This window comes from Notamacropus eugenii, chromosome 1, assembly GCF_028372415.1.
Source record: "Notamacropus eugenii isolate mMacEug1 chromosome 1, mMacEug1.pri_v2, whole genome shotgun sequence".
In the NCBI taxonomy this organism is placed as follows: domain Eukaryota; kingdom Metazoa; phylum Chordata; class Mammalia; order Diprotodontia; family Macropodidae; genus Notamacropus; species Notamacropus eugenii.
The window spans coordinates 348,708,336-348,731,277 of NC_092872.1; the positions used below are offsets into that span (position 1 = coordinate 348,708,336).

A 22,942-nucleotide genomic window follows, 5' to 3' on the forward strand; every position below is an offset into this window, starting at 1 on the left:
TTTTTCCTGCAATATTATCAAATGTACAAGAATTACACACCCAATTATAGTTAAGAGGTTTAAGGCAACAGATTTAATATGTTTTGTTTCCTTTAAATCTTATATTGCATTTGAAAGTCAAAAATTTAAAATATTATCCATACCATCAATAGCAAAACACTCAAACATTAACCGTAGAATGGTATTTTCCAACACTAGCAAATATCTTTGAAGACATTTCATTAATATATTCCAACTACTCAGAGATGATAATTGCCTTGATCTTATCACCACCCAGAGGTATTTCACTTCCACATCCATGAACTCTGAAATTACTTCACCTAATTAAAATCTTTGAACACTTCATCTTTCTACTTGCTCCCTCTCTGATGGCTACAGTCATTTCCCTATGGTTAAAAAAAAATCTACTACTCTGGTTTACTTATAAGTTCCTCAAACACAATGTACCATTTTCCAGCTCTGTGACGTAGTATTGGTTGTCTCTCCTGCCAGAATGTTCTGCCCCTTCATCCTTGCCTTTCGGTTTCCATGGTTTCCTTCAAGACTCAGCTCAAACTCTACCTTCTCAAGGCCTGCCCTAAGCCTCTGAGCTGCTACGGCCTTCCCTTTTCAGAGTATCTAGTCATTACATGCTATCTCTCTTATCAGAACAGGACCTACTTGAGGGAGGGACTTTCTTTTTACTTGCTTTGTATTCTCAGTTCTTAGCATTGTGACTAGCATGAACTAAGTCCTTAAAAAATGGTTATTAATTGACCAAATGCACACTTTCTCCTTCAGAACAAAATGTTTTTAAAATAACTCTTATATTATAAAACCAAAGAACAATTTTTCAAATCTCTGAAAAGAAAGACAACATAAGAGGAATTTAATGATTACTTTAATGTCCTCTTGGGATTGCGTGTTCCAAGGCTGTTTGACATTAATCTATTACATCTAAAATGTATTCAAAGCTTCTTAATTATGTACTATTTGTAACCATACCAGTAAAAGCCTAAATTAATAAAAACAATTTTTTAAATCAATTTACTGCTAATTGGGATTTTTAAATTACTGATACTTTAGGACCTTCCTTCAAGATACATCACCTCCTTAAAAAAATTTGATTACTTGTAAAGTACAAGTTAAAGAATGAATCATACTAAAAATTGAATTTCTGTTCATGTTCTCATTGGTAAGAAAAAAGTCACAAGGATCAAACACTTCTCCTCTACCCAAAGTAAAATGCAAAATGAATACCCACCTGGCAAAAAAACCAACACACTACTGCGTTCTGACACAAAGTTGGTACTCAACAAGGTCTTGTCCCTAAAAGTAAAAAGTGATATGAAAAAATATTACATATCCATTTTCTTCGTTGTATTATTGTTACAGCTAGAAGCAAACTTTGAGATAATTTTGCTCAATAATTTCATTGAACAAATAAAAATATTAAAGGCTAAAGAATAAATAGAAAACAGAAGTGAACCATCTAAAGTCAAGCAATAAAATCATTTGCAGAATTGGAACTATAACATAGTTCTGTAGATAAAGCTGTTGCTAGAGTCAGGAAGACCCGAGTTCAAATCTGGCCTCACGAGCTATGTGACTCTGGGCAATTCATCTAACTTCTATGCCTCAGTATCCTCATCTATATAATGGGAATATTAATGGCACCTATCTCCCAGGATTGTGGTAAGGATAAAACGGGATATTTGTAAAGAACTCTGTAAACTTTAAAGTGTTATATAAGCGCAGACCTTATTATCATCAATATCATCATCATCATCATTTCCATTAAGATGATGATGAACACTCTAAGGAGTTAGACAAATAAATGTCAAGACAACAGGGAAGAGAAATTATCAGAGAAACATATCAGTGCACACGTCAGGGCAAAATACCAAAAAAAACCCAGAAAATTTATTTTTACAGTTTTATAAAGTATTGACCAACTCAGCAAGCTAGAACAAATTCCATCAAGAAATCAACCCAATGGAGTACAATGGAAAGAGTTATTTCTTTTAAGAGACCATAAAAACATTTCAATCTAGTATTCTAAACACTTCACAGTTGGGCTCCAGCCTGCCTTCCCAGCTTTATTTAATATGAGCCCTCTACATTCTAGCCCTACCAGACTACTGAGTTTCCTGAACTCAGCATCCCCTCCTTTTCCCCATGTCTTTCCACAGGGTGTCTCCAATGTCAGTGATATATTCTCCCTCATTTCCAACTCATCTTAGATACCACCTCATGTAAAAATGTTTTTCGATCTGATTCTCTTTGGTGTGTAAACCTCTCCCCCCTCAAATTACTTTGTATTTATTAATCTCTACATGTATTGTAATCCTCAGAAGAATAAAGGGAGGGACAATTATGTTTTTGACTTAAGACTAAGCAACAAATACAATAGTACATAACAGAAGATTGAATTAATGACTTGGGAATTAGGGAACCTGGTACAAGAGGGTTTATGATGCAGAAAGAAAAACCAGAGTTTCTAAACATCTGGAAACTTAAAATATATCAAAGTTGTGCTGCTGGAGACACAAAACCACCATCAGATGTCCAGGGCCTCTGGACGAGTCAGTCAGTCAATTAACCAACAAATATTTATTAAGCACCTAAGTACCAAGCAATGTGCTAGGCAACGGACATTTTTTTTAAACACCTGAGAAAACAGAGATTGTCAAGGCATATGCTGCAAGGGATTGAGATGCACCAGAAACATGAAGTTTATATATCTCATATATGAGATATCTTTAACTGGGTGCATTAGGACCCAATGGCTAGAATTTAATTCATACAGATGACCAAACTCATCTCTTTTCTTCCCCTATATTTGAGAAAAAACAAACTCATAGTATTCTCTTTCATCACTTTTAATGGGGGTTAGAGGTAAATGAACACAATTTTTCTAACCTATGGCCAACAGACTTCTTTCTTAATTCCTGTTACTCGTTTAGCTAAGGAAGGGAAAACTCCTGCTACCACTTCCCATTCTTGAATCCCCATCTACCTTAGTCCTTCCATTGTGCTCACTTGAACCCCCACTCTATTATAAACTAATTACCATTCTAGATCTCTGCCCCACATGCTCTCTCCACCTTCATGCACCTGACCAGTATCTCCAATGCTATGTGAACCTTCTCCCCAAAACACGCTCAGGTACACGAAGCCCAGAGGAAGATAAAAGCACTCTTCTTGCTCTTCTCTAACCCTCCCAGGCCTTCCCTTAGTAACCTCTCTTTTTGAGAAATACTTCATCAATCTCTATTACCCTGTCCAAATCTGAAGTGCCCCCTCTTCTCAAATCATTTCCTCATCCTTTCACAATGGGTTTATGGCCTGGCATTTCTCTCTACTTCAAACCCTGTTCTCATACATAAGAACTTTCAATAAACAAACTGATACCCTGACCTCACAGTCCATTAAAGTCCAAAATTCCCATCCACAAATAGGAGTGGGTCATACCTTGAACCTTGACCATCACGTATGACCATTTTATTTCCATGATTCAGAATTCAGAATTCCTCCTTTTATAAAAGGCCTTATCCTCCCATCTATCTCTCTGCACCACTATTCCTAAACCTATTACCAGACTGTTTCCGGGACTTAAAGGAACCTCACAGAAGAATTACATAAGCCATGCAACACTGAAAGGATTAGGCTCTCACAATTAGTGCACTTAAGGAATAATCACATGGGAGAGACTGAAGACACCCAAAGAAGCAAAGAAGGGCAGCCGGGGCAAGAAGGAAGAGACAGAAGAACAACCGCTCCTCAAACTGAAACAGCAGCTCATGCTTCCAAAACTGGAACAGTACACTGACCTCCTCATACACACCCTCCTCCCCAAACAAAAGGGGGCAAGGACCGGCACTTCCAGAGCAAAAGAGTGAGGAACAGTGAAGAGTTCAAACAAGTGGAGCCCCCAGAAAGTGGTGGTCACAATGGTCTTCAGGCAGGGGCAAAAACAGGTCATCACATAGGCCGCAAGTCTTTTAGCAATGGTTTCCAACGTGTGGATTAAGAGCACACCAACATCTATGGGTACCAATCATTTTGTGCTTTGAACTTTAAGTTCTAACAAAATATACAGCATGACTTAGTAAAATAAGAAAACAAGCTTTCAGGAGATGGAATAAAGTATCCCAAACAGAAGCATTACTACTTTTCAAAAGTGTGTAATCTGGTTACAATTAATAAATAAAATTCATATAAAACTATTACTAAATGTTTTCTACATTTATTATGATGGTATCATAGTGGAGTCAGCAAACTTCATACCTCATACTTCTGATTCTCCAAGTCCCAGGTTGGAACTTGAATAAAGTTTTCCCACAGAGGTTGCTCCCAAAGCTAACAACCATTTTCTAACACTATTTCTATGGGAAATGAATTCTAAATTCCAAGCAACTCAATTTTTAGAGTGTGACATATCCAAAAAAAGAAGACTACTTATAATGTTGAAAAAACTTACTAGAAAAGACAAATCAGAAAACAAATTTCACCAGCACTCAATGGTTTCTTTAATCAACATAATTCTTAAGTTTCATTTAAGTCTAACACAGATATGTAACTTCTCTATCTTTGAAAAGCAAATTCAATACTCTCTCTTTAGGCTATCTCAGCTATCAGTCCCAACTTCCTTTAGAAAAGTAAAAGATTATCAAGGCACACATTAATGTCTCAAGGAAACATTTTAAAGAAATGTTTGGTTGAGAAAGAAAGATATAAATCATGACACATTAATATCATAATAGACTATAAAAATGATTTAAAGCAAGAAATGTTTTTATTAATTCATCCTCCCCCTTTTCTTACCCATTCTCTTTCATATCCAATTCATCAAACAACTGAATTAAGGAAATGGCAACTTCATACATTTCCTTTGTTATCATTGGTTCATCCATGAGCTGTGGAGGAAGCTTTAAAAAATACAGAGAAATTATTTCCTGAGAAAAGAGAGGCTACAATTATTTTTAATTAAGCACATAAATTATTTAAAATCTTCATTCTTATAGTGAAAATGATCAAAAGTTTCTCCCAAAATCCTGACTCATCTTAAATGACAGACTCCAAAAGTGACATAATCAGTGGCTCTGTTAAAAGGACTTGCAAATGGATTTACACACCAATGGGAAAAGATAACCATTTATTTCTTTATTTTCAGTTTTTAAATGCTAAGTTAAGTTGGTATCATTTGTCTAAGGCTGAAAACTTCCGAGGAACAAGGGTCACATGTATATAGTAACTCTACCTTTAGAGCACCAATTATAATGTTTACTACTGACACTATCAGCTACCCAGAGTGCTACCTAATGGAACAAAAATAATTAACTCTCTGGCCAGATGGCTTTCTGAATGGAAGGTGGACCACACAATGTCCAAATTCCATTCATTTAAAAGTATAGCTGCATACATGGTGATCCAGCAAAATTCTGAAATGTACACCAGACTCCATAAGAATCAAGACTTGCAATGAGAATTTAATCACTTCTTCTTCCTAGAACTCTACAATGAGAAAAGGAGCCCCTAGAGCTCAGCACAGCTTCCTAGCTCAACCAGAAAAAATCCAGGAGCACATGCCATAACATAAGTGAACTGGAGTTAAGGGAGGGAGGGCTGTCCAAAGTCATCAGCCTCACTTTCTCCTCCAGAGCCAGGCAAGTATAAAGAGACCAGAAAAGTAGGTCAGATTATGAACGAGTTTTAAAAGTCAAATAGGATTTTGTATTGAATCCCAGACTTAATAGGGAGCCAGAAGAGTTTAGTGAATAGCAGTGTGACCTATTCAAAATTCAACTTTTAGCAAGTTATTTTGGCAGTTTAGTGGAGGATAGAATGGAATGGCATGGGAGTTGAGGCTGGGAGACCAACTACAAGGTTACTACAAGAATGCAGCTGTGACATGATAAGTCTGTCACTGTAGTGACCACGTTAGAGGAAAAGAGAGGATGTCTAAGAAAGATTTTGGTAAGACAGAACCAACAAGTGAAGGAACTACAGTTAGCAGGAACACTTTCTGTATCTGATGTGCTGAAAAAACCTAGTAGAGAGTGTCTAAGATAATACAAAGCACTTTACATACTAACTAAAAGAGAGAAGTTTTAGCAATCTATGAAACAGATATTAGACTTCTCTGAAATTGTCTCCACATGCAAAAAAAGATTTAAGACTCAAATTAAACAAGTTCTTTTGCATATTGCAATTGTATTTTTTAATCAGCATTGTTCTGACTTGGAAAACTAGCTGAAATAAATCATCCATCCTATGCCCTAAAATGAAGTGCTTCACATGTGTTGTATTCCTTATACCATACAGACCCCATGAGAGATTTATGCCCTCTAGGTGACAATAATAATGGCAAATGACACAAAGATATGGACAGGAATACATATATATATATATATATATATATATATATATATATATATATATATATATATATATGGACTATAAATTCATCAATCCTCAGGGAAAGATTCACATTCTGCAATATATTTTCAGATACAGATACACTTTCCAATAGTACAGTGCTTAATGGGGACTAAAAAGTAAGAAAACATGTTGACACATACATTCATCATATATTTCAATCCCAGCAAGACTTGTCATGCTTAGAAAATAGAACATCATAAGCTGCCAGAAAAATTGTTGGAAATACTGTGGAAAATTTTAAAAGGGAGTTTTATGAACAATAGTGGACTTTTACGTAGACCATAGGATTTTACACATGTGATCTCATTTGATCCTCCAATGACGAATGCTAAGTCCTGATTTCACAAATGAGGAAACTGAAACTGAGAACTGTTAAGTAGCCTGTCCAGGGTCTCACAACCAGAAAGACTCAGAGGAGGGAAGGAAACAGTGGTTTCTGACTCTGAGTCTGGTACCCTGACTACAGAGCTCTCCAGCTGTATTATTAGATGTCACATCACAGAATAAAAGCTACATACCTAATGGAGCAAATTAAGCATATTTTTAGATGGAATTCAGGTTCACTAGGCATGAAGTGAATTCAATCATCATCCCTGAAAGGGAAGGCTAAATGTTTGAAAAATCATTGGTCAGATTTCTATCTGGGCAGTTCTACCGTTAAGAAGCTTGGTGTGAAGAGAACATCATTGATAAAGTTTCTTTAGCACAGAAGAGAAATTCCAGAGTAACACACCCTGGAGTTGATCTCTTAATTGCATTATATACTTAAACAACTCTTCTATTTCTTTTAAAAAAATGGGAAAGTAAGATAAAAATTATTTTGCTTTATTTTAAAGGGGGGAAGGGTTGACAGCTTAGCAAAGCCAGTGGTCATATTGATCAAATTTGAAATTCTATGAAATATTGCATTCCCATAGTACCCCCAAATCTGCAAAGAGAAAGGCACATTTTTCCTAACATCTCCCTGGAGCAAAACCAGGTCATTCTAATAACACAGTAACGTCATCTTATTACACTTTCCTTAGACATTATAGTGGTTATTGGGAATAATAATTTTCTGGCTCTCCTTATTTCATTCTGCATCAGATCACAAAAGTCTAATCACACTTCTTTAAATTCTTCACGTTTCACGTTTCTTCACCATGGAAATAACACATTCTCAGAACTCAAACATTGTATCTATGGATCATTAATTTGAATGTTCTCTCGATTGATGCTGATGGCAACTTACACAAGTTTGCCTGTTCTTTTTGATTCTCATCCATAACACCTCCCTAAACTATCCACAGAGGGGTCTACAAAATTTGCAAGAGGCTCTTCCTCACTTTTTTTTTTAGATTTATAAAAGCATTAAAAAAATTTAATATTTTATTTTTTCCCAGTTACATGTAAAATAAATTTTCACATTTATTTTTAAAACTTTTGAGTTCTAAATTCTCTCCCTTATTCCCTCTCCTCCCCATTGAGAAGGGAAGCGATTGAATATAAGTTATACATGTGCGGTCATGCAAAACACTTTCATAAAATGAAGTTGTGAGAGTGTATTGCCCTCCATCCTATCCCATCTCCTGTTTATTCTAATGTCTCTCCTCCAAAGTGCTTTCTCCCCCAATCTGCCCTCCCTTCTGTCACCCCCTCCCCTTCTTATTCCTTTCCCCCTATGTCCCTGTAGCGTAACATAGATTTCTATAGTCAATTAAGTATATATGTTATTCCCTCTTTGAGCCAATTCTAATGAGAGTAAGGTTCACTCACTCTCTCACCTCCTCTTCCCCTTCACTGTAAAAGCTTTATCTTGCCTCTTTTAAGTGAGATAACACCCCCCCATTCTACCTCTCTCCTTTTCTTTCTCCCAATACATTCTCCTCTCACCCCTTAATTTTATTTTTTAAATATCATCCCTTCATATTCAGCTCACACCTACGTCCTCTGTCTACATACTCCTAACCACCTTAATAATAAGAAAAGTCTTATGAGTTACAAATATCATCTTTTCATGTAGGAATATAAGCAGATCAACTTTAATAAGTCCTTTATGAGTCTCCTTTCCTATTTACCTTTTCCTGCTTCTCTTGAAACTTGTATTTGAAAGTCAAATTATCTATTTAGCTCTGGTCTTTTCTCCAGAACGCATGAAATTTCTCTAGTTCACTGAATGTCCATTTTTTTCCCTCATGGATTATACTCAGTTTTGCTGGGTACATCCTTCTTGGCTGTAATTCTAGCTCCTTTGCCCTCTGGAATATCATATTTCAATTCCTCTGATTCTTTAATGTAGAAGCTGCTAAATCTTGTGTTAGCCTGATTGTGACTCCATGATACTTTAATTGTTTCTGGCTGACTGCAATATTTTCTCCTTAACCTGGAAACTCTAGAACTTGGCAATAATAGTCCTGGGAGTTTTCTTTTGGGGATCTCATTCATGAGGTGATTAATGAATTCTTTCCATTTCTTTTTTACCCTATGGTTCTAGAATATCAAGGCAGTTTTCCTTGAAAATTTCTTGAAAGATGATGTCTAGGCTCTTTTTTTGATCATGGCTTTCAGGTAGATGAATAATTTTAAAATTTTCTCTCCTGAATTGTTTTACAAAAGTGAGTTGTTTTTTCAATAAGATATTTCACATTGTCTTCTATTGTTTCATTCCCTTGGTTCTGTTTTGTAATTTCTTGATTTCTCAGAGTCAATTTTTAAGGAATTATTTTCTTCAGTGAGCTTCCAGACCTTCCTTTTCCATTTGGCCAATTCAGCTTTTTAAGGCATTCTTCTCCTCCCTACCTCCTTACTACTAGGTATATATCCCAAAGAGATCATAAAAAAGGGAAAAGGACCCACATGTACAAAAATATTTGTAACAGCTCTTTTTGTGCAGGCAATATTCATCAACTGGAGAATGGCTAAACAAATGGTATATAAATGTAATGGAATATGACTGTTCCATAAAACATCATGAGCAGGTGGATTTCAGAAAAATCTGCCAAGACTTGCATGAACTGATGCTGAATGAAGTGAGATCCAAGAGAACACTGAACACTGTACACAGTAACAGCAACGCTGTGTAATGACTGACTTTGTTAGACTTAGCTATTCTGAACAATGCAATGATCTAAAACAATTCCAAAAGACTCATGATGGAAAATGCTGTCCACATTCAGAGGAAGAACTCTGAATGCAGATCAAAGCATATTATTTTCTCTTTTGTTGTCTTTTGTTTGTTCTTTCTCATGATTTTTCCCTTTTGCTCTGATTCTTCTTTCACCAAATGATTAATATGATAATATGCTTAATATGATCATACATACATAGCCTATATCAGATTGATTGCATGCTGTCTTAGGGAGGGGGAAATGGAGGAAGATTGGAGAAATATAGACCTCAAAATCTTATAAAAGTGAATGCTGAAAACTAAAGATTAATTTTTTAAAAGGATGAAAGGGTGAGAAAGGAGGATACAGTGGAACAAGAGGGAAGGCAAAGAATGAATGGGAAAAATTAATCAACATAACAGAAGTGCAAAGAAGAATTTTCATAATGAAAAGGCTAGTGGCAGAGGGGGATAAGTGGGCAATGCTTGAACCTCACTCTCATTTAAACTGGTTGGGGGCAAGAAGAATATACATACACACACAAATGGAGCTAAGAAAGGGGGAGGTGGATTAAAAAGAGGGAAGTTAGATTAAATATTCAAAAGCAAAATGGACTTCTGAGGAGAGGACAGGGTAAAAAAAAAAGAATAAACAGAAGAGAAGAAGATTGAAGAAAACAGTGATCACAAGTATGAATGTGAATAGGATGACCTCATCCATAAAATGGATGAGGATAGCAGAATGGATTAGAAATCAGAATCCATTATGTTTACAAAAGTCACTTGAAACAGAAACACACAACCAATTAAAATAAGAGGCTGGAGCAGAATCTATTATGCTTTAGCTAAAGTAAAAAAAAAAGTAGAAAAAGCAATCATAATGGTCTCTAACAAAGCAAAAAAAGGCCTATTTAATAAGGAAATATAAATAATGAATATACATGCAATAAATGGCACAGTATCCAAATTCTTAAAGGAAAAGTTAAATGGAGAAAATAGATATTAAAACTATACAAGTAGAAGATCTCAATTAACCCCTCTTAGACCTATATGAATCTAATAATAAAATAAACAAGAAATAAGTTAGGGAGATGAATAGGATTTTAGAAAAATTTATATGATATACCCCTAGAGAATACTAAATGGGAATAAAAAGGAGTCCTAACTTCAGAAACAAGGAAATCATAATGCAATAAAATTACATTCAATAATGGGCCTTTGAAGTACAGTTTAAAAATGAACTAGAAACTAAATAACCTAATTCTAAAGAAGGAGCAGATCAAAGGACAAATCATAGAAGCAAGCAATGGTTTCATTAAAGATACTAACAAGGAGACAACATACCAAAATTAGTGGGATGCAACCAAAGCAGTACTTGAGGAAAACTTTATACCTCTAAATACTTACATCAAATAGAGAAAAAGCAGATCAACAAATGGGGCACACAGCTAAAAAAACTAGGAATACCACAAATTTAAAATACCAAACAAACATCCTAAAAATCAAAGGAGAAATTAATAAAATTGGAAATAAAAACTGAACTAATAAACAGAACTAGGAGCTGAGTTCATGAAAATAATAAAAAAGGTAAACCACTTATTTAGTATTTGCAACAATCAAACTACTGAATAATTATTTTATAGAGCTAGGAAAAATAATAGCAAACTTCTTCTGGAGGAACAAAAGGTCAAGATTATCAAAGGAATCGGTGAAAAGAAAAATGAAGGGGAACTAGCAATACCAAATTTTAGACTATACTAAAAAGTGGTAATCATCAAAACAATTTGGTACTGGTCAAGAAACAGAATAGTTGACAGAATATGCAGAAGCAAATGAGCACAGTAGCAGTGTTTAATACACCAAAAGATCGAAACTACTGGGGGGAAAGAACTCATTATTTGACAAAAACTGCTGGGACAACTGGGAAAGTAGTCCAGTAGAAACTAAGCAACGATTTAGCATCTCATACAACATACACCAAGACAAACTCAAAAGTCTATATGATTTAGATGTAACGGGTGATATCCCAAACAGTTTAGGGGAGCAGGGAAGAAATTACCTGTCAAATCTATAGACAGGAGAAGAGTTCATGACCAAATAAGAAATAGAGAGGATCACAGAAAGCAAAATGGATAATTTTGCATGAAATTAAAAGGGTTTTGCACAAATAAGACCAATGCAGCCAAAATCAGAAGAAAAGCAGGAAACTGGGGGAAAAAATTATTACAAGTTTCTCTGATAAATATATAGGGAACTAATAAGCCAAATTTATAAAAACATGAGCCAGTCACCAATTGCTAAATGGTCAAAGGATCCGAACAGTTTTCAGAAGAAGAAATTAAAGCTATCAACAGTCATATTAAAAAAATCACTAAAAAATCAGAGCAGCACAAACTAAAACAACTCTGAGGTACCACTTAACACCTATCAGATTTGCTAACATGACAGAAAGGGATGTCTAGCTAGAATGTCTAGCACTGGAGATGTGGGGAAAATAATAACATGAATGCACTGTTGGTAGAGTTCTGAACTAATCTAAGCATTCTGAAGAAAGATTCGGGACTATGCCCAAAGACATATAAACTGTGCATATCCTTTTACCCAGCAATACCACTACAAGGTCTATACAACAAAGAGAGAAAAGAAAACGGAAATAGACCCGTATGTACAAAATATTTATATCATCTCTTTCTGTGGTGGCAAAGAATTGGAAATTAAGGGGATATCCAACAAATGGAGAATGGCTGAACAAGTTATGGTACGTGATTGTGACAGAATACTATGTGTGGGGAAAAAAATGTTGAAAATGGTTTCAAAAAAACCTGGTAAGACTTCTGTGAACTGATGAAAAGTGAAAATAATAGATGTAGGAGAATAACGTACCCAGTAACAGCAAAACTATAACAATAATCAACTACAAAAGACTTATCAGCAACTAATCAATATTACTGATATCATTATTAATATAATGATGCAGAATTAAAAAAGACTCATTATGAGAAATGCTATCCACCTCCACGCTGAGAACTGATGGACTCTGAGTACAGACTGAATTAGAGTGGAAGAGATTAGACGTACAATACACAGTAGTAAATGACTATCATAATCTAGTGTTTAGCAACCACAGAGATGCAAGGCTTTTAGGACAAGAACTCACTATCTGACAAAAATTGCTGGGAAAGCTGGAAAACAATTTGGCAGAAATTAGATATAGACTAATATCTCATACTGTATACCAAGATAAGATCAAAATGAGTGCATGTGGGATCTACAGATAATGGAAGTGTTTACAATCAAAGAAGAGATAGAGAGGATCACAAATCAAAGAAGGAATAAATAAATCAGGGGGCCTTGCTCACTAAGTGCCTATTTCTTTGTAAGTCTGCTGTTGTACAGTAGTACTGACATCAATGTGACAACATTAGACTAATTATAAACAGTAAAAACTATGTTTTCCAACATACCTTGATATGATTAATATGTACCAAATCATTAAGGTAATATTCTTCGATTGTGTGTGGCTTCCCTTCCACTTCAAACACATAAGCAGGATTCATTTTGTTCTGAACTGGAACAGCAAAATAGTCAGCAAATTCTCTACAATTGATGGTAGCTGACATCAGGATTACCTATTTTAAAAAGGCACAGGAGAAACCAATTATTAAAATTAATCAAAACACCTATTTCTTACTTCTTGACTTCTTGTTAATATCTTGGAACATATCACAACAGTTTATAAAATGTTTTATATTATTCAAAGTACTTTGCTGTCATATAACAAATTAAATGATTATATGTTTATCAGAAAAGGAAACCATTTATTTAGGTCCACAGAAATACTTTAGAATTTGTTTGCTTTCTCCTTCTACCTATGGCATGTTATCAAGCCACAAAGAAATTAATCTTTTTGATTAATTTGAGTTAAGTACAATTTAGGTTAAGTGATAAACTTCATAGTCTTTAATCGCAAAACATTTTCAAAAAAACAATTCAAAAATGCAACAGTTTTCCCAACAATTAAGTTCAATGTTTCGAGTCAAGAACTAAAAATAAGTATTTTAAGTTTTTTCTGATGAAATTTACATTTCTCTTCTTTAGACCTGTGCTTACACCTAATAGAAAATTCACTATCACCAGGTAAAGATTTGAGATATCAATCTAAAAGGGATTTGCAAAGCTTAAAGGATTTAAATGCTCATAGAATACCATTCTAAAGATGATCAAAAACTGAACAAATGCCTTATATAGTATAACAGCTGTACTTTGGTACAATCTTTTAAACTAAAACTACCAAAGAAAAGTGGTTAAAAAGCCAACTTTTAAGCATATAAATAATATTTTAAAATTCCATTCCCTTAATATATATTCCAATTATTTCATAATATTGCAAAAGGTAATGAGACTAGTTCTCCTGTAAGACAGAGATCAAGTTGACTGCTCATTTTGATGTTCACTAGAATTCTGGTCAGAGCCCTTGACCACTCTGAGATTTTGTTTTCTTTTCTGTCAAATAGAAGGTATGATGTTTGTGTTATCCAACCTCATAGGATTATTGAGAGAAAGGGACTTTGTACATCTTGAAGGATTAAGTAAATGTTTATTATTATTACTTTAGGACATTATAAGTAAGCTTCATTGATTTGGATTCCATTATTTCAGAGTTTGTGGCCACTGTAACACAGTTACCTTATTTTATGAAAAAAAATCACATGCTAAACTAATAGTATCCCTTCCAAGGTGGGGAACTTGTGGCTTCAAGGCCACATGTGGCCTTCTAGGTCTTCAAGTGCAGCCCTCTGACCAAATCCAAGTTTTACAGAACAAATTGTTTTATTAAGGGGATTCTGTGACATTTGGATTCACTGAAAAGGCTGCACTCAAGGACCTAGAGGGCCATATGTGGCCTTCAGGTCACAGGTTCCCCACCCCTAGAATATTTCAAGAGAGAAATTCTAAGTTATTTTTAAAAGAATACTTTTCAAATACTCTTAAATCCCTTAGAAGCATGAGTCTGCATACTGATATGTCAATTATCAATCATTCCAAAATGCTTTCCCCTACAGATCTCTACAAGAGAAGGTTCTAATATAGTAATATAGTAAGTTCTCCCTAAATAAGATACTAGTAAGATTTCAAGTATGAAATCTATATGTCTTTAGAAGTGTTTTATATAATTCAGAGTGGTCACTAATTTAATTATCTCTCATTTAATCAAATAAGATAATATTTTTAAAGCTTAGTACCTGGCACATAAGAAGGCCCTTAAAAAATGCTTGTTCCCTTCCCCCTCCTCACAACAGCCAGTCCAAATAAGCAAACCAGAAATCGTATGAAAATATCCCTGTTATAAACATTTGCCATGGACAAGGCACAGAGACTACAAACACAACATGGTAGTTCTCAGCCCTCAGGGAACATAAATTTCTATTGGGAGGATAACAGCATGCATATAATAGATAAGTAAATATTATGGTCATTTGAGAAGCAAGGAAATAGGAAATGGGTAAGACTTTGTGTAGGAGGCAGCATCTGAGAGATGCCTTCAAGGAAGTCAAAGATTTTAAGAGGTAGATGTAAGAAGGGAATATATCCCAGGCATGAAGGGACAAATACAAAGTTGTCGAGATGAAACAAGGACTTCAGGGAACAGTTACAACTAGGTTAATTTGACTAGAGGACACTGTCCATGAAACGGAATCATATTAAATAAGCAGAAGTGGTATGAAGCCTCTTCAATAGTATCACATTAATAGTTATTTGAATTTAATTATAGTTTGTTGTCATTTAATACTTAATGTTAATCTTTAAATTCATTCCTGAGCCTTTAAATTAAAGCATTCAGTTCAGCAAAGACAAGTCTTTAATATCAAGCATTTCATTACAGTCAACTATCATTAGATTTTTCTACAGCCTGAAGCAAATTTTGGACATTAATGTAATTTTATTTAAAAAGTACTCAAAACACATTACCATGGTCATAGGAAAATGCCCTCTAGCTTGCTTTCTCACAAGAACTAAGATACTTTACATGTTATTGAGTTTGATAAGTCCCCATTTTCAATTTAAATTCAGGTAAAATAGTAGGTAAAGACAATGACACAATCTGACCTTGAGCATTTTATTATCATTCAGAGAAGTCACGCTCACCTTCACAAAACGTGAGTTTGTCCTTAAAAGTTTGCGGACAACCAACAAGAGAAAATCCATTTCCTCTGTACGTTCGTGTACCTACAAAAAACATGAAGATAATAACATCAGGCATCAAGTATCCCCCATGACACTATTAGAAGAACAAAAGGCATCAGTTCTTTTTCACTTTGGTACATTAATTATTTGAGTCCAATCCCTACACCTGTGCTACACTCCATGTATGCAGTATTACTCACCGGACCTGCTAACAGGTTGTAACTGAAATGAAGCCACTGGTCTAACAGGAAAGGGACACCAGGACTGATGTGACATCAGATATTGCCTGCAAAACATCTCTGCCTTCATCCAATGCCTATCACAGTCTGAACACTTCCTTTAAACAAGTATAAACCACGACAGAGTCAGTTTAATTTCAGAACATGAGCAAGATATTTACCTACTTCCACTGTCCCATCCTAAATTGATATAAGGTCATGAAGGATGAGATACAATTTTGTCACACTAACAAGGTACATTACCAGGTAATCTAAATCAGATGACAAGCAGACTTGGAAAGGTTAAGCATGGTACAGTGGAAAGAGCACTACCTCTGGTGTCAAAGGATTAGAGTTCAAATTCTACCATACCTCTTCTACAATATATGCCCCCTCACCCAATCCTTCATACCTGTGTGACCTTGAGCAAGTCACTTCACCTTTTTGGGACTGTTTCCTTCTTTGTAAAAATGAAGGAATTAGACCAAATGACAAACTGAGGTATCTACTATCTCTAGATCTAAAATCCTATAACCTGGGGCCAGAACTGACCAACAAAGACCTCAGGTAACCATGCCTAAACTAGATGAGGTGAACTTCTTTCTAATTTCAGGATTCCATAGCTGTCAATGAATGCACAAGCAAACTACTCAAAAAAAAAAAAAAGGTTTCTTCTAAAGTAAAATCTTTTATTCCTTAGCACTCCATCGAACCATCTGGCCTTGAAAGGTCAAGATCAGATCTGGCAGCTCAGTTTCTCCCCAAAAACTGATACAAGGCTGATGATACCAACCAACTTATGCAAGAAAGAAAAATAAAGAAAACTAAAATCTTGGAGAAAATGGAAACACTGGTGAGGATTAGGGAGAGTGAGTGAGCAGAAAAGGAGAAGGCACATTCAAAGTTGTAATAGTTTGTGAGAGTTAATCATGAACAATTGAAAAAGTCATCCCAATTTAGACAATTATCTCACAGTGAAACAAATGACACTCTAAACTAGTGATTCTTAAACATTTTGGTCTCAACATCCTTTTACAATCTTGAAAATTAATGAATACTGCCAAAGAACTTTTAACTATGTCATTTATATCTATCGATATTTATCATATTGGAAATTAAGTTCAGTGTTTTTTAAATTTATTAATTAATTCTAAAATAATAATAAATTCTTTGCACATTAACATAAATATGTTTTTATGAAGATATAACTATTTTCCAAGACAAAATTTAGTGGCAAGAGTAGCACTGCTTTATATATTTTTGAAAACATATCTGGCTTAATAGAAGACAAGTGGATTCTCATATCTGATCCTACACATAATCTATTGCGGTATTTTATTTAAATCGCATCTAGAAAATCTTATCTCACACAAATATGTAGTTGGAAAAAGGAGAAATATTTTAATAAACTAATAATGACATAGTATTATTATGAATATAGTTTTGACTTCATGGAAAAAGTTGTGGGAACTCTCAGAGGCTGGAGGACAAGGCTTTGAGCACTACTACTCTAAGGAAGCAACAAAATCAAGTGAAAAGGAAACTGGACATGGAATCTTCAGCTCTGGGATTAAGCCCCTGCTCTGCCACTGAGAAGCTGTGCAACCCTGGGGAAGTGATGTCACTTCTCTAAGCCTCAATGCCTCATCTGTAAAATGGGGATAACACTTGCATTAGATATTTCAAAAGGTGGTTGTGAGGAAAGCACTTCATACACTTTGACAATAAGAACAGCATCTAACATGATATAGCTCTTACTATGCACTTTACAATTATTATCTCATTTGATCCTCACAACAACCCTGGAAAGTGGGTAATACCAATAATCTCCAGGTTACAGATGAGAAAACTGGGGCAAACAGGGGCTAAATGACTTGCCCAGGGTCACACAAGTAATAAGGATGTGAAGTCAATTTTAAACTCAAGTCTTGCTGACTCCAGACCTAACACTATTTAGATACCTACTTTGGTACCAAAAAAAAAAACCTCCTCCATTTCTGACAAAAATATTGAGTGTAAAAAGCACTTTGAACTTATAATAAACATTTTAAAGTTAGTTTTATTGACACCTATCATTTTTAAGATCAATCATTTATTCCAATAACATTTTCTAACTGATAAAAGTAATATTAAAAATTTAATTCCAGTCACAGGATGATTATAAGATTTTAGCAAATTTTGTCATTTGAGCTGACATCTAAAAGTTCACTTCCTTAAGAAAAGCCACAAAAGAGATAATGGGAAAATGAGTGGCAAACAAATATTAGCTCTTATATTCATATTTGTTTTTAGGCCCAATATTATTGGTATATCCGCACCACTTCAAATGATGTGTTCATTTTTGTTTATAAATCAAATTTATATCAGGATGATTCATTATCCAAAGATCTAGTAAATTCAAAACAACAAGCCTTTGTTAAAAATTTATTATGTGCCAAAACTCTGCCAAGTATTGAGGGACATAAGGTCAAAAATGAATCAGTCAAGCTTCTCAAGAAGCTTATATTCCACTGGAAGGATACAAAAGCTAAATAAAGACAATATGTATATTCACATATCCATATGATACATCCCACTCTCCCGTTCTGCCTCTCCCAGAACACTATTTCAGAAAAAACAAAACATGAAAACTGTCATGTCATGTCATGTCATGTCAATACTTTTCAAAATAATAAACACTGCAAAAAGTCTCATATCAAGGTCCTTCACCATCCTGGCTCCTCTAGATCACTGTAAAATATCAATGTCCTTCTTAAAATGTGCCTTTTGCAAAGTTTTGTCATATTTTTCCAATCTGACAGGTATGAAAACACTGCAATAAAAGAACACAGAGCCAGAAAAATCTAAACGCTAAACTCTTATCTTTAACAAAGGATAAATCCAAGTTAGAAGTCTACAAAGGTTTTAGCATAGAATAAGAGAATTTGATTGACAGGAGCTTTTTTAAATTTGTGAGTTGGAAGGGACCTCAGAGACCACCTAGTCCAAAAAAATACACAATAGGAAATCTCTTTCATACACATATTCAACAAACAGTTCCTCCAAGTTTCTCCTTTAAGACCTCAACAGGAAAGGGAAATCCTAGAGGCTGAGATATTTTGTAATTTCTACCCACCGTTCCTGGCACTGCCCCCTTGGAAAAGATAAATCTAATTGCTTCTTCATATGAAAGCCCTTTAATATGTGAAGACAGCTACCTCCCCCCGTATTGTCATTTTAAATATACTCAGTTCTTTGAGTCAAGTCTCATATCAAGGTCCTTCACCATCCTGGTTCCTCTAGATCACTGTAAAATATCAATGTCCTTCTTAAAATGTGCCTTTTACAAAGTTTTGTCATATTTTTCCAATCTGACAGGTATGAAATTTTTGCTTTAATTTATATTCTATTTATCATTCAGAGAATGCTTTCATATGGTTGCTAACTTTCATTTCTTCATTTGAAAATTGCCTGTATGTACAGCACCTCTTCTCAGGTCAGTCTCCTACACCTCCTCATAGATTGTGTTCCAAAGAGACTCCCCCTACGTATGATCCCTAGGCTTACTCATTCTCCCCAATGCTGGTACAAATACTTGTGAGAGAGTATGTCCTACGATGATGAGGAGAATGGTTTGTAGCAAATAGTTTTACCATGCTTTCTCATTAAACGCTTTTGCTTTTTTTAATTGCTTCTTTTGGCTGCCTAAAGAAAAATTAAACCATTCAGTGGGGGCTCATAAGCTATTATTTCCAGTGGACATGGTCATAGAAACCACACAGAGTAGTTATTCATACTGGCAGTATGGTTATTCTCTGATTGGGGGAAGTGGCCTAGATATACACATTGATTTCCTTTATTCCTGTTCTTTTTTATAGTTCCTTGTTGCTGCCTACACATATTTAACAATGAAACTTTTCATTGCCCTGTGAGTGATGATGTTCAATTGTAACCTTCAGAAATTGTAAAATTCCATTAATCAAAGCCACACTACAATATAAAGTGAAGTCACAAATATCTACATGCTTACATGACACATAACAAGAATCAAATCAAAATGGAATGAGGAGAAAGGTCCTCTGCACATCTGGGGACTTTAAAAACTATAAATATGAATACAGATAATATGTTAACATGGGCAGCTCTGTGCAAAGGTTAATCGGTTGAGAAGAACATATACACTGACAAAGCCAAAGGCAGAATTTCAAACGGACTCCTATGAGGACATAGAGCAAATATACTTTGTTACTTGCAATTTATTTGATGTCAATTTTTTTTACTATTCAATACAATACATTAAGGGTTTACGTATGGTCTTATTTTTCACTTGGCACATTTATTCCATCATTTTTAGACAAGTTAAGTTTATAAACTAGGATATAAAGCAAAAGTTATTCCACATACTCTAACAATCTGAACCTGGGAAGTAAGTTGGGGCCTTAAAGGAAAAAACCCACCAACATTTAGGAAATATGGCAGGTAATCTGTAGGAAAAAAGTGACTGGCAACAGCAGGGACCCAGATGAGATGATGTACCGGAAACTAACTGCGGATAAAATCAATTCAATTTTGTGGCTTTATCCATCAATGCCAAAAGTGGAACAATCTGACAGAGTCCATTAGTCTCTCCAACATTTTAACCCTGATGAGAATAAGATGGTTGGCCAAATCATCTAACTGGCAGAGCATGAAATTCAACAAGCATTTATTAAGTTAGGACACGGTATATGAAGTCAAGGCTACATATGAAGGAGAAGCCAGTGCACAGGAAAATGGACTATCAAAGTAACCAGTGGTCATTGACAAAGGCAAAGTTCAGATTCTGTGTGAAAGAGCAGGATAGGTAGAAGGGAAAGGATTAAGAAATATAAAAGACTTAAAAAATTATGTAATCCAACCATCTTGATCTATAAAGAAATTGTCTGTGATGTAAATAAATACCCCTTAATTTACCTCTTTTATAAATTCAGTTTTTCACATATCTTTCTTAGAACTAAGCCTACTTAAATTAACTTAAATTTTAAAATTGTTCCCAAATTTCACAAAATTAAGGACTTTTCTAAGACTCAACTATGTAAATATATGTGTATACATGTGTATACATATGTGCATACATACATGTCCATGTATACAAATGTATATGTGTGTGCATGTGTGATATAAAATATATATAAATAAAAACTGGAGTGTGAAAGTCAATTTTTCCTCAAGAAAACATGGTCATTAAGATCTCAATGACTCCTTTACTTCAAAGAAAAAAATCACATTGATTCACATTTTCCAATTCTATCATGGCTTAACACATCCATGTGGTATCCACTGACTCACTTGGTGGCAGGTACCAGCAGGAGCTCAGGTTTATCAAGGGTTCCAGGACCAAAGAAAGAGAGGAGAAAGGTCATGTGTTGAATCATATGGTGCCAGTGTTTTCATCTTGACAATCCTCAAAAAGTGAAATCTAGCTTATCATTTCAATGGGTGAATAGAATTGGCTTAAAAAAAAAAAAAAGCAGCAACAATGTGCAATTAGTAGCACTTACCATATTACAGCTCAAGATTAAAGCTGGCAGCGTGAACAACAAATATGATCAGAACCCTCAAACCCCTTTATCCACATATAAATATATCTTAGAAACATGAGGGAAAAAATTTTTAACTTTGAAATGGTCAAAATACTTTATATGAAACTCAATTACTTCATTTACATTCAAACCCGTAGCTACATTGTATAGCAAGTTACAATTTTACAAAATGCTTTCATGTATTCAATTTGATTCTTTACAAGAAGAACAAATCATTTTTTTTCAAACTTACTTCATCAATAAAGACGTGAGTGAATTCTGCCAAACTTTTGGCACCAACTATTTTCTGAAGCAGCACACCAGTAGTCATGTAAATTAACTTTGTGTCTTTGGTCGCTATTTTCTCTAGTCCAACCTAAAACGGGAGGAGAAAGAAGGAAACGGGAAGTTTATATATTTAAATAGTTCATGTCAATTACTAAAAACTATTACCATTTCCCTTTTTGAGTGAAATAATTATCTTGTGTCTTTTCATCTGGTCTTTTATCATCCAGCATAAAATTCAGTGGCGGGTCAGAATAAAATTACAGTTTTAAAATTCCTCTGTTTGGAGACTGGTTTATGCAACATGCCTTCTTTTGTTGGGGGAAATTTTGTTGGTTTTTTGTATTGTTTTGTTTTGTTTAAAGTCTGGCAACACTGAACATTCGATAACCATTTATTTAGAGAAGAATAAAAAATGTTGATTAAACTTTAATTTTTTTTAAATCTTATATTTCTGATCCATAAACATCTGGTATTCAAAAGTTTACAAAATGTGTGCTATACTATTAGATGATACAGGCTAAGTAATTAAAGCAGAAATAAAAATTTGCTTGTTTTCTATAATAAACTTACCTGATATCCTACCAAACCACCCAAAGTCCAAGATCTCTCTTTGCTAATCCATCTTGCAATGCTACTAGCACCTATTTTCCGTGGCTGAGTAACCACAATGTTGCAGTATATAGAACGGTGAATATAATAATCCAAGACATACTGAGGAAGCTGGGTGCTTTTTCCACTACCAGTTGCACCATGAATAATTACAACTGAATTGCTTTCTATTAAGGAAATAACCTGGAATTAGAAAGGAAAAAAAAAAAAAACAATTTTCTCTTCAATGGAAAAAAAAACTGAGCAGAAATGGAAACTATTATCCATGTAATAACAATTTAAACCTATAAGACATAGGATCATGAGTCCAGAAAGAACCTTAAAAGATGAAAACTTATTTTATCATGGACTCCTTTGGGGATCTGATAAAAGTCTAATCACTTCACAGAATAATGCTTTTAAATGAATTAAATAAAACACATGGGAATACACTGAAAATTAATTATATTTAAATATAGTCATCCAAATATTAAAAATCAAAGCAAGCTCAAATGAAATAAAAACTGAGTTTTAATTATTTAGCTTTATATATCTATATTACAATATCTCTCCACTGGTAAATCAATATACTTAAAATTTAAAATGTTTAATGG

The 22,942-nt window shown here is 34.5% G+C and overlaps 1 protein-coding gene across 1 annotated transcript in view; it reads right to left on the reverse strand.

The window, feature by feature from the left end:
* Positions 1 to 22,942, reverse strand: part of TDRD9 (tudor domain containing 9) — a 201,520-nt gene that overhangs the window by 105,309 nt on the left and 73,269 nt on the right. The window contains exons 4-9 of the mRNA XM_072630074.1: positions 22,311 to 22,532; positions 21,706 to 21,828; positions 15,656 to 15,736; positions 12,973 to 13,137; positions 4,807 to 4,910; positions 1,244 to 1,308 (exon numbers count right to left, since the gene is read on the reverse strand). Of these exons, the coding sequence (XP_072486175.1) occupies positions 1,244 to 1,308; positions 4,807 to 4,910; positions 12,973 to 13,137; positions 15,656 to 15,736; positions 21,706 to 21,828; positions 22,311 to 22,532 (760 nt within the window). The remainder of the gene's footprint in view (positions 1 to 1,243; positions 1,309 to 4,806; positions 4,911 to 12,972; positions 13,138 to 15,655; positions 15,737 to 21,705; positions 21,829 to 22,310; positions 22,533 to 22,942) is intronic.